General features: G+C 57.6%; 1 protein-coding gene across 2 annotated transcripts; it reads right to left on the reverse strand.

The window, feature by feature from the left end:
- Window positions 1-1020: 1020 nt before the first annotated feature.
- BBC3 (BCL2 binding component 3) lies at window positions 1021-9001 on the reverse strand. Of its 2 annotated transcripts, none has more exons than XM_057534964.1 (4): window positions 8863-9001; window positions 5840-6128; window positions 4248-4438; window positions 1021-2138 (listed from the first exon to the last, which is right to left on the reverse strand). In XM_057534964.1, the coding sequence occupies exons 2-4, from the start codon at window positions 6111-6113 to the stop codon at window positions 2022-2024; spliced, it is 582 nt and encodes a 193-aa protein (XP_057390947.1). In that variant the 5' UTR covers window positions 6114-6128; window positions 8863-9001; the 3' UTR covers window positions 1021-2021. The 2 variants fall into 2 exon arrangements, with proteins under 2 accessions (XP_057390947.1, XP_057390946.1); XM_057534963.1 differs by lacking the exon at window positions 8863-9001 and adding an exon at window positions 6534-8290.
- Window positions 9002-13219: the final 4218 nt, after the last annotated feature.

Here is a 13219-nt window from a genome sequence, read left to right on the forward strand (position 1 = left end):
TCCTGTATGGAAGACAACACAGGGGAAGCATTTGGCTGGTTGTCCTATTTTCCCAAGAAGCTCCCCTTCTTGTTTGGTTTTTTAATTTTTTGGCCACGCTGCATGGCTTGTAGGATTTTAGTTCCCCCACCAGGGATTGAAACTGGGCCCTTGACAGTGAAAGCACTAAGTCCTAACCCCTGGACCTCCAGGGAATTCCCTCCCCTTCTTGTATTAATTCAACACAGGTTTTTAATGCTAGGCCTTACGGTTAAGAGTATGCTAGGGTGGCTACACGGGTGAAGTCTCACCTTGATCCCAGGTGTCACCTCTGTCTCCCTGACGGCAGGGACCAGGTCCGTCTCATGACCGGCAGTTCCCCAGCACTCCTCCCAGTGGGACTTCTGAGTAAGTTATAGGTCATTCATTTATTCCGTAAATATCGAGCCCCCCTGACATACTTTATCCAGTGGGGATAAAGTGAGGAGAAAACACCCAAAAAGGCCCTGTCCTCAGGGGCTTAGCTTTTAGTGGGAGCTGACGAGGGGTGCATGAAGGCTGGGTGCACACAGTGGCACCGGGGCTGTCCTTTTTTTTTTTTTTTTTTTAATTTTATTTATTTTTGACTGCATTGGGGCTTCGTTGCTGCACGTGGGCTTTCTCTAGTTGCGGTGAGCAGGGACTACTCTCTTCCTTGCGGCGCGCGGGCTTCTCATTGCGGTGGCTTCTCTTGCTGCGGAGCACGGGCTCTAGGTGCGCGGGCTTCAGTAATTGTGGCATTCGGGCTCAGTAGTTGTGGCGCATGGGCTTAGTAGCTCCGCGGCATGTGGGATCTTCCTGGACCAGGGCTCGAACCCATGTCCCCTGCATTGGCAGGCGGATTCTTAACCCCTGCGCCACCAGGGAAGTCCCCCGGAGCCGTCCTTTAAACACAAGGACAGACACCTCAGGGTGATGTGCGCATTGCCCCGCACCTCCTCCGAGACAGGGCTCACAGATTCTGCGCAGGCCCCTCTGCAGGGAAGGAGAGCAGGAAGAGTATTCACTGTTCCAATCTGATTTTATTGAAAAGGAAACATACAAAAATCATGTACAAAAAAAATTAACCAAACATGTACAGAAAATTCATTCCGGTATCTACAGCAGCGCATATACAGTATCTTACAGGCTGGGCCATCCCTCCCCGCTCCCAGACTCCTCCCTCTTCTGAGATTCCCCCCCTCCCTGACTCCCCGTTTCCCCCCAGCGCTTCGCCCTGGGGACTAAGGCTGGGGCGGTTTCCGCCAAATTATCCCACCCCCCAAATGAATGCCAGTGGTCACACGTGCTCTCTTCTAAACCTATGCAATGGGATTGATGGGGGGGCGGGGGGTGGTCTCGGGCAGAGCACAGGATTCACAGTCTGGGCCCCTCCTGGCCACCCCCAGATGAAGGTGAGGCAGGCATGCCCACCACCCGCCGGCTGGCTCAGGGAAGATGGCTGGGCGCTGGGCTGGGGCGGCCGTCAGACGCACCCCACTCTCTGGCTCCAGGAGGCTAGTGGTCACGTTTGGCTCATTTGCTCTTCACGGGCCCCCTCCCCGGGAGGAGGGGGGGAAGCACCAGGGGCCTGAGGCCAGGCCCAAAGTGAAGGAGCACTGGGAGAGAGAGAGAGAGACCCCCCCCCCCACCAGTGTCACCCCTGCAGCTGGAACGGGCAGCCAGCACCAGCAGCCTTTCCTGAGATGGTGATGGGCGGCAGAGGCGGGCGGCTCAGTCCCCACCGCCTCGGTCACCGCCGCCTTCAGACGCTGAGTCCGTCAGCCCTCTCTCCCCTGGCTCCTCAGCCAGGGACCCAGGAGTCCACATCTCCGTCAGTGCCCCCCAGGCTAGGCCGGGGCTGGGTCTGGAGTGGCTGCCCTGGCCCGCCCCTGGGATAGGCAGGGCTGGTAGTCCAGTATGCTACATGGTGCAGAAAAAGTCCCCCGCACTGGCCAGGGCGTCAGGAGGTGGGAGGGTCCTGCCCCCCACGTCCCCGACGTCCACCGGGCGGGTGCAGGCACCTAATTGGGCTCCATCTCCGGGGCTCCGCGGCGCCTGGGTAAGGGCAGGAGTCCCATGACGAGATTGTACAGGACCCTCCACGGGGAGGGGCGGTGTCGCTGCTGCTCCTCTTGTCTCTAGGGAAAGAGAGCGAAGACCAAGTTAGAGTGGGCTTGAGATTGGGGCGCCTAGGTGGTCGGGTCGAAGGGCAGCAAGGAATGAGGCACGGTTCTAAGAGTGAGCTACGCCCTCAACCAACCCTCTGAGGTCGGTACTATTATTATTGTTCATCGGGTCCAGATACATTTCTCTGCCCACCTTGGGCCAAGGGCCTCTGGAACATGAGACTAGGACGGAAGGGATGCAGACAGCGTCTTCAGCACAGGGCCTGCACGTATTAGCTGTGGTCTCCTAGTCCCTGGTCTCCAGATGAGAAAGTTACCCAACCAAAGTCACATGGGTCTGAGGGGTGGGGCTGGATTGCAGCCCATCTGCCCTCCTATAAAAGGCTGGTGAGCCACACAGAAGGGAGCAGGGAGCCCATAGTCTCAGCAATTCTAGAACAATCTGTGGAAGAACTGGGAATGGTTCACCATCTGCACTGAAGCTGCACGGAAGTATGTCGAGGTAAAGCTAACCTTTCCTCAGTGGCAGGATGAAGGCTGGGGGTAGCCCCTAGGACCATCTCAGTTCCACAGTGTTAGAAACGAAGGAAGCTAGATACAGGAAAAGACTTCCCACCAATAAAAATTAACAATACTAAAAAACTTATGAATATCTATAGTACTCTCCGCTCCCTGTACTGAATGCAGGGCTAAATCCGGTGCTAATTAGCAGGGCCCACCTAATCTCATCCCCACAAGGTGGGAAGGAGAAACCCATTTTATAGATGTGAACAAGAAGGTCAGATAAACCATCCTAATGATCCTAATGGGTGGCTGGGGGTGGGCTGCCTGGTACCAGCCTGCCTCCTTATCACTCCCCACTAAACTTTGCAGCCAGGAGAAGGTGGCCAAGGGGGCACGTCAGATTGGCAGAAATTTAAAAGCCTGCCGCTGTTTCACTGCTGTGGAGTGCCACCTGGCACAGTCACCTTGGTGAGCAGGCTATCATTTACTAAGGCTGAGGGCCAGCAGACCAGCCAGGTATCTGCTCTGGAGCCACATGCGTGCACCTGGAGATGTGTATTTTTTGGAAGAGCCAAAAAAAAAAAAAAAACCCAAACCAACCAACCAACAAAAATAAATAAATAAATAAATAAAATTTTGAGACATTTCTGGGAAGTCCTAAATACCCACCAATGAGAAAATGAACAAGGATACTACATGTCGATCCAATAAAATGCTACATGGCCGTGAAAACGAATGAATTAAAGCTCCTTTGCCCATATGGATGAATCTCAAGCATAACACTGAGAAGCGGGGAGTTTGGAGAGAAACACATACTATATCACGTATATTAAGTCTGAAACGCCCCACAATCCTAAGCATTGTTTGTGGCCTGGTAAATATGTAGTAAAAGAATCAACACCTGCAGAGGAATGGACAGGCCAATTTGAGAGGTTTGAGAGGTTTCCTTTGGAAGGGGTGAGGGGAAGAGGGTCAGGGAGGGAAACAAGGAGCTTCACAACATCCGGTTTTTGTTTTTTCTTTGAATAAGCAAGCAGTGTGGGTGTAATGTTCAGGTTGGACAGATCTGGGTGGTGGGCGCCCTGGTGTTTGTTATTCTCTGTTCACTGCTGCAGGCTTCAAATATTTTGCTTTAATGAGAGGCCTGGCTGTGGGCCTTGGGGGCGGGGCCTCCAAACGGGGCGGGGCTTCCGGCGGGGCGGGGCTCCAGGGCCCGCCCCCGGCCCGCCCGGGAAGCGGGGTGGCGCGCCGCAGCAGCGCGGGCGGGTGGGAGGGGCGGGCGCGGCCGCGCCGCCGCTGCTGACTCACCGGCTATAAATAGCCCGGGATATATGAGCCGCTCAGTCGAGCGCCGCCCTCAGTCCCCGCGGCCGCGGACCCCGGGCGCGCAGCAGGGCTCGCGGATACCCCGGCCCCGGCACTCCCCCGGGCCATGACAGCCGCGGCGCGGGCCCTAGCCCTACGGCGGCTCCGCGGACACGCCGTCCCTCCCACCTGCCTGTCCCCAGCGCGACCCCGCCGCGCAGGGCGGCAGCTGCCGCACATCTGGCTGGGCCGCTGCAGCCCCCTCCCCGGCGGGAAGTCCCACCTGCCGTCTACCCCTCCCCCAGCACTCACCCGCCGCTCGTACAGCGCGTTGAGATCGTCCGCCATCCGCCGCAGCTGGGCCCCGATCTCTCGGGCCCACTGCTCCTCCTCCCCCCGGACTCCCGGGGCCGCTTGGGTGGGGCCGCCCGCCAGGGCCCCCGGGGCGCTGGGCACTGGCGATTCCAGGTGCTGCTCCGCGGGCGAGAGTGAGGGCTGAGGACCTGGGAAAAGCCGAGGGCCGTGGTCACACCCACCACCCCTCTAGGCCCTGAGGTGTCCCGGGGGGACCAGTTATCCAGGGCCTACTTCTCCCTTTTCCAGCCGCCTGATTTCTCTCCTGCTCCCCACCTCATTTTAGAGATTCTGTTTTCCCCTTTAAGAGCCAGATTTCTCAGCTCCTACTCCCCAGGCAAAAAAGAAGTCCTGGGGAGGACTTCCTGGGGTCACCTGTCTAGCCAGCTACCACCTCACTACCCGTGTTAGTCTGGAAGTGCTTCCTCTTATCCTACCTAAATACTTCCCTTCCAAAACGGTGCCAAATTTTGACTGCTCCACTCAACAGATGGGGAAACTGAGGCTCACCCTAAGAAGTGGCCCAAGGTCACACAGGGCTACGGTGACTGACTACACCCAGAGTCACAAGCCTCAGGTCTCCTGCCCTCTAGTGTCCAACCACAGTGAAGCCACACCCCCGGATGTGGCCGAGGCCTGGAAACCAGAAGGCCAGACTGTGGCTGCCTCTGAGCAGGGGCCTGGGGGCTGGGATGCGGGAGATGCCTTCCTGCCTCCTCCCCACACGCACATTCTGAGTTCCCCTGGCGTCTCTTCCTCCCTTCTGTCACGCCAGGTCCTGGCACGAGGGATCCCTGAGACCTAAAATCAGGGCCTCAGTTTCCACACCTGTGACTCTGGTCTAGAAATCGGGTCTCCTCTTGCCTCTGCTGCCAGGGAACAGAGCCGGGGAAGTTTTCTCTCTCCTGATCTCTCTGGGCTCCGGGGACGGGGTGGGGAGGGAAACCGGGACAATCTTTCCATTGCCACCGAGTGTGCCGGCTGGGATGGGGCTAGCCGGACACCACGGAGTTAACAGCCCATCAGGCAGGGGACCTTTAACCCTTCCCTCCCCAAGACCCGTCTCCCACCCTTTCCCCATACCATTGCCCCTCCCCCTCTCCTTCCTCCGGCCGGACTGCAGAGAGGGCGGGCCCTGGCCAAAGAGATGCAGATAAAAGGCAAAAGGCCACCCTCGACCCCTCCCCACTGTCCAGAAGTGACAGTCATCTCTGCCCACTCTCTCCAACTACAGTCCTCAGGGGGCTTCAGGGGACCCAGACCGGGAGAAGGGGGCTTGGAAACAGCTGTTGCCCCAGGCCCGGAAAAGACCGTGGGCTGCAACTCGGGGACTGCAGTCAGATTCCAGGAGGGACTTCCCATTCGGCCTCCCCCCACCCCCTGCCTCCCACTCAGTCTTCCTGCTTCTTGCAACACAAAGACCACACTGGCCACACCCTCCCCGTGGCCCGGCCGGCTCGCCACCTCCCCCCACTCGCTCCCACTTCTCCGGTTCCTCCGTGTCTCTCTTTCCCAGCTCCCAGCATCCCTGGTGCGGGGCGGGCACTCACCGTCGGGGCGCGGGCCTCGGGGCCGGCTGCGAGGACCCCCAGGCCAGCGGGGGGCCCCCAGGGCGGCGGTGACGGCGGGCGGGGCGGTGGGGGCGCAGAGGTAGGCGGCGGGCAGCAGGGCGGGGGCGGCGGGGGCGGCAGGCAGGCCGGGTTCGCAGAGGCCGCAGGATACGGCCGAGGGCACCAGGCGGCTGAGGGGGAAGGGACGCGGGCCGTCGCGGGCCAGGCCCTCTACGGGCTCGGGAGAGCTGCCCTCCTGGCGTGCTCGGGCCATGGCGCTCCCTGGGGCCTGCAGGACAGGGCAGAGGGGTTGCGGTCAGCCGGGAAGTGCAGGGGGCGCTAGGGCCCGACGACGCACCCACCCCACCCGGGGTACACAGGGCACCCCACTCCTGTACGCATGGCAGGCCAGGCAGCCCAGGGCTGGCGCCCACAACACACGCAGGGCCCAGACGGAGGGGACCATAGGTGTGCGTGATGGCCCCTCAAGACACACCCTTCCCCAGGGGCTGACCCGAGGCCTGGGCTGGCCGGAATAGCCTCCCGTGCACATGGTGATGGGCACACATGAGGGACAAGGAGGCACAGGATGGCTGTCACAGCAAGGACAAGGGCTCAGGCAGGACCCAGACTTGTGGGTCTGTCAGGCGTGTGTGTGTGTATGAGGGCTGACAGCCCCGCAACACAAACTCACCCAACGTGGGACTCACACAGGGCCTGGGCTGGTGGGATTAACTTCCGGAACACAGTGATGGGCACACAGGGAGGGCAGCCAGGCACTGTGATGCCTCGCAACACACACGGGGACTCACACAGGACCCAAAGGGGTGTGTGTGGAGGGTACACAACACACACACAAAGGCTAACGCAGGACTGGCCAGCCAGACCTCCCACCTCGTCTCCCATTTGCACAAAAACATTGAGATGTCCCAGGACACACACATACAAACACTGACCAAAACGTGGACACACACATACACACAGACCACAGGAAGAACTATCCACACAAGGCATACTGGCCGGCACAACCCATCCCCTCCACCCCATACACACACATATACAAACTGTCAGGATCTCACCTGCTGAGCCACTGTTAATAGGCCCACAGACGCACACGTACACACTATGCAGCCATCACAAGCACAGACAGAAACACACACCAAATAGGCACTGCCACACTTCTCAAACACACATGCCCCTCCCGACAACACACACGCAATAGATAAGACCTACACACCTCAGGACTCACACACATATCAACACAAAACAGACCTCCATGGACACACACATGGACCGACACAACCGAAACACACCCACTTGTCACCAACTCTCAGACCCCAGGACACATGTAAAGCTGGCACACACAGACACATGTCATCAGACCCAGATGCATCACCACATGCCGGCAACAACACAGAGACGCAACAGCAGAACAGCAGACATCAACCCTCCCTCCTCCCCCAACCTGCAAACACCATCACCAACTGTCAGCCCCGGACACACGCGCAAATGCACGCGTGCACGCGCGCGCACACACACACACACACACACTACAGCTAACTCTAATCCTACACTGCCCTGGCAGCGCGCACACCTAAAGCACCCACAGAAAACACTGGTCTCACGTGACTGACATAAACACTACACACACGCAGCCCACATGACACACATGAGCCAGCCGATCAGAGACAAGCCCCTCAGACCCAACACACACACACACACACACACACACACACGGGCTCAGACACAGCCCCATACAAGAGGCTGCCAGCAACATCCACTGACTGCTCTGTTCAGAGCCCCCAGAGCCCAGCTCCTCAATTCCCAGACGCCGATGCCAGACACACAAGGCAAACACAGACCAGACAACCCCCAGAACACACACACACAGACACACACACAACGCAGAACTCACACAGACACCTGGAGAGAAAACAGACATTGGCACTGGGCAGGCACACCATCACAAACGCTTAGCTGAGCCACATGCCCTGGAGATATACACAGACAGTCACAGACAGTACACACAGGCAAGACACACAAGCATACACAAACACAGCACATCGGGCAAGACACACACATGTAAACACAAACAGCTCACTCAAGCAACACACCAACACACTACAACCACACACTATAACACAGGCAGGCGATACAGACCCATAGAATCACCCCCAAACAGCACACACAGACAACTCTCACAGAGGACACAACACAGGTACACCACACATAAACAGAGCACCCGCCTTCAGGCGCGGCGTACACAGACAGAACCCCACACAAACACGCATGGGGACGGCGCGCACACCACGACGGGCCACAGCCCCACCATTCCCCGGGACTGACACAAGCACTCCCTGCAGACCCCAGCACAAACTCGGAGCCAGACACACGCACACACCCAGGCGAGACACCTGCAGATCCACAACCCCGCACACGCGCGCTCCCACGGCGGGCCCAGAAGCCCCCCTGCGCTGTCACAACCCCCCCCCCAACCCCGCCGCCGCCACGTGCGCCCGCCCCGCCCGCCAGGCGAGCGCGGGGCCAATAACAGGCTGTTGCTGGGGCGCAGCCCCCGCCCGCAGGAGCCGCAGACTTCACGGCCCGCGAGCCGCCCCCTGTCGCCGCCCCCGGCGGGCGCGCGCGCCCGGGGTGTGGCCGCCCCTCCACGCCGTCCCCCCCTACCCCCCGCCCCTCCCGGACTGCAGGGGCCGGGGCAGTCGGGGTCGACTCACTTCCCCGGGGCCGCACTGGCCGCCAGGGGGCGCTGCCGAGCCCGCACCCCATTGTTTGTAAACAAACCCGTCAGACCGCTGAGGCACCTGCGCTCTCGGACCCTCAGTGCCTCCCGCCCAGCGACACCAGCCTCATGGGGGGTGGGGAGGGCAGGGAGAGAGGGAGGCACGGTGTAGGGACTCAGCGCCCCCCCACTGCTCTCCGAGTGCACTCCCGCCACCTCCTCCAGGGAGTCCACCCGGCCTGGCCAAACGCCGCTGGCTGGGACTTGGGGCGCGCACACTCACCCCGGGGGCATGAACACGCCGGAGGGGACGGTGATGGGGGGCGGGCGGCTTCCTTCAGGAGGGCGCGCCCGCCGAGCGCCGCTCGCTGCGGCTGCTGCTGAGGCTGCTGCTGCTGCTGCTCTAACTGCAGTGGCTGCCGCTGTTGCCGTTGCTGTCGCTGCCTCGGCTGCTCCTCGGGCCGCAGGCGCGTCCGCGTCCTGGCCGCCGCTGCTGCTGGTTTCGCTGCCGCCGCCGCCACCAGGCACCCGCTCGCATGTGGCTCGCGCCGCGTCTCAGGCCGCCCGGCAGATCCCGGGCCCGCTCGGCGGCAGCCCCGCCCCGCCCCGCCCCGCCCCCGCCTGGCGGGTCCCACGCCCCGCCCCCGCGTGACGCCACTGCCCCGCCCGCCAGCCGCGGACAAGTCGGGACTTGCTGGCGCGCGCCGCGCCCCCAACCTCGGCGCGGGGGGTTTCCCTGCAGCCGGGGGCGGGGCAGGGCCTGGCCCGGGGCTCGGAGGCGCGCTGATCGGCCGCCCAGACAGCGGGACAGCCGGACACACACATTGACACACTGACTGGGACCCACAGACACACACACCCAGAGACGTGTACGCAGACTGACCGTCTGGCGCTCCAGGGTACACAAAGTCACGTGCTGACAGGGCCTCGGGGACAAGCCGACTCGCAGACACACAAATGCACACCCTGGACAGAGGCGTGGACGCACAAACTCACACGCTGACGGAGCACTCACACATCCAGACACAAATACATAACCTGACTTGCTAACAGGGTCACTGGGACGCACAGACTGACATAATGTCAGGGACACACACAGTTGCACAAACACCCACACTGCTGAGCACACGTAGACCCACAAACCTATCAGGTTCAGAAGCATGCCCACTGAGCGGGTACCCACAACACACACACAGTCGCGGGCCCACATAGACACAGGCTGAGAGCTTCTCAGGAAATAGAAACTTCCTGATAGGCTCAGCTGAACACACACACAACACCTGTCACAGGGACACTTGGACACACAGCTTGATCTCAATGAAACTCCTACAGAGACACACACACACAAACATACCCACCCCAGCTCACAGCTGACACATTAAAATTGTCAGAAATTGACCCTCACAGACACAGATCAAGTCAGACATAAAAAGACTGACTCCCCCCACCAACAGACAGTCACAAAGTCACATCTGTGACAGGTTCCTGCTAACTGGCCCACTGATGGGACACTCCAGAAGCGTGCACATCTGACCACACTCGCCACGAGTCTGGCGGGGGAACGAGGGCTATAAGAAAGCCCCGGGCACCTGGCACAGGACATGCCCGGGCAGTCCCTGCAGTGACTCTCACCCGGGTTTTCTGCCTTTCAGTTCCCTTTCCTTTCTCAGTTTCCCATTGTCACTCCTTCCCCCACTCTGATGCGGTCACTAGGTGGTGTCCTGCCCTCCCCTAAAGACTCTGGGGTTCTGTCTCCCCTGCACCTTCCACTTTCCATTTCCTCTATGTCACACCGCAAACCAAACTGTGTCATCACAGGGCAAGTAGCCTCTGAGTGCCCAGCTCTGGGCTAGCCGAGAAGGGGTGCCAGACCCCAGCAAAGGTGGGCGTGTCCAGGTTCTCAAATTTGGCTCCCTCCAGGGCCAGACCCTTCGATTTCTCAAGAGCAGAAAACGCAGATCTCACGGGTAATCTCCCTACTTTAAATATTGGGGACTAATTCAGCCTCCCTCTCTCCTTCCCTTTCCTTCCCTCATTCATTCATTTCCCCTTCCTTCCTTCCCTCCAGTGTTTTTTTTTTTTAATCTTTTAAAATATTTATTTTAACTTTTTTGGCTGCACTTTCCAGCTTGTAGGATCTTAGTTCCCTGACTAAGGGATTGAACCTGAGTTCTCAGCAGTGAAAGCGCGGAGTCCTAACCACTGGACCACTGGGGAATTCCCCGTCTGGTGTTTTTCAAACTATGGGTCATGACCCACACAAGCAAACCATGGACTGTGAAATCACTTGTGTGGATCTTACTCTGTTTTATTGAAGTTTATTGAGATATATTTACATGCCATAAAATTCACTCTTTTTAGGTGTATAGTTTGGTGAGTTGGGACAAATGTACGCTACTGTACACCACCACAACTGAGATTTGGACCATTTCTATCATCCCCCAAAACTTCCCTTGTGCCTCTTTATAGTCAGTCCCTTCTACCTGCAACTTTAGCGGCTCTTGACCCGACTTAAAACAAAACAAAACAAAACAGAATATCATTTAAAAAAATTATGTAGTCAGAGGAAATACTGTTTCCTGAAAATTTTATGTGTAGTGGATACATACCAAGCCACAAAGAAAATGGATGTATTGCTGACTGTAGATCGAAGTTAACGGTGCTTGAGGGATGCTGCTTTAGACATTTATTAAATGAGATCATTCATGGAAGCCACTGAATACAGTGTCTTACATGTATAAGTGCCTAATAAATGTTGGCTACTATCACTAGTATAACTAATTATTGTCAGTGTTTGCTCTGTGCCTGGCAGTGGTCACGGTGGGAGAGAGGCTCACGGACCAGCCTGTATCCCTTACTCACTTATCAGTGCCCTAAAGCTGCCTAGTTTAGGACTGGACACCAGGAGGCCAGATGTGCTGGAATGTTCTTCTGAGAAGAAAATGAGTGTGAAGGAATCTGGCTTGGTGGGTAGGAGTGGGAGAGGAGAGGGCCAAGAATCTACCAGGCCATAAGCATTGGCATCAGTCAAGATCCTCCCCACTATGTAGTCCAGATCCTGTTCCAAATTCTGGCATCCTCTCACCCCCAGACCGGGGATCTCAAACTCAAGAGCCAATATGAAATAAATGAGAGAAGTGAGTCCAGTGTAAGACAAAAGGGCATGGTGGGGACTGTGGATAAGTAGAGAAAGTGTGTGCCTCCTAGAGGCATACAAAGTCAAAATTAAAAACTATATTGTGACTGGCTGAAGGCCTGCCTTTTTGAGACCCCCTACCCTAGGCGCCCAAGGAAGGAGAAGCCCCAGCCTCTGTCTTCCAAACTAAATTCCCCTCCACCCCTACACCAGCAGGTCTCCTGAGGGACCAAGGGACTTCCTCCTCTAAGTTCTTGGAGGAGCATTCTGGGCCTCCCTCCAACCCTGCCTCTGGTCCCTGCTCCCCTGGAGAGGGGACGAGAGGCTCTGAAGATCTGAGGGGGCACCAATACCTCTGATAGAGGGTGAGAAACAGAGGCGAATAGAGGTACAAACAGACAGAGGAGGAGTCAGATGAGGGGAGCGGAGGGAGTCAGAAAGAGAGAGGGAGAGACCAGATGGAGAGAAAATGAGAGGGGTCAGGGATGGAGGGATGGCTTGGCTGAAGTTGGCAGTCAGGCTTGGCAGAGAGCGGAGGTTGTTTTTTTGGTTGTTTCTGTTTTTGTTGTTGTTTTGGGCTGCTGGCATGCAGGATCTTAGTTCCCTGACCAGGGATTGAACCCGAGCCCCTTGCAGTGGAAGCACAAAGTCCTAACCACTGGACCACCAGGGAAGTCCCTAGGGCAGTTTCTTAATCTCTTCTCTACTGACATTTGAGGCCGGATGATTCCCTGTTATCTTGTGCTTTGTAGGATGTTCAGCAGTCACCCTGACCTCTATCCACTAGATGCCAGTAGCACCCCCTCCCTCTGTGACAATCCAAAATGTCTCCAAACACTGCCAGATGTGCCCTGGGGGAGGCAAAATCACCCCAGGTTGAGAACCATTGGCTAAAAGAAATCTGTCAGGGTCTCCATAACTGTGTCTCAACCCCTCCAAAGCCTACACAAAAGCTCACCCAAGAGCCGGAGCTCTGGGGACTTGAGGGCCTGACCTAGAATCCCCAGCTCGGCCACCTTCTGGCTGTGTGACATTGGGCAAGTGGTCACGTCTCTGTGCCTCAATTTCCTCACCTGTGAGTTGGGACAGCACAGGTCCCTAACTCATAGGATTTTGCAGAGTAAGAAAGTCAGTAAAAATAAGGCACTGGGGCCTCGTGGGTCCTTAATACATGTTACCCATCATTACGAGAATACAAACAAGGTCTTCAAGCTAAGACCCTCAGGTTGGGGCAGGGGTTTCAAACCGGGCCCGCAGGCCAGCCACTAAGGTGTTTCTCTGAGCCGGCACAGTTTCTCATTTTGAATATTAATGCCTCTCAAAGGGACATTCAACACAGTGAAGAGATAGAGCTTCCAGACTTCGGAGCCAGGACGCCTGGGTTCAAATGATGAACGTGAGGAAGTAGCTTCCTCTCTCTGAGCCTCAGTTTCCACACGTGTACAAAGGGGATCACTGTAGGACCCCCAAATGAAACGTGAAGATTAAATGAGTTCCTATTTGT

The sequence above is a fragment of the Balaenoptera acutorostrata genome, chromosome 19 (genome assembly GCF_949987535.1).
Source record: "Balaenoptera acutorostrata chromosome 19, mBalAcu1.1, whole genome shotgun sequence".
Taxonomy (NCBI): Eukaryota; Metazoa; Chordata; class Mammalia; order Artiodactyla; family Balaenopteridae; genus Balaenoptera; species Balaenoptera acutorostrata.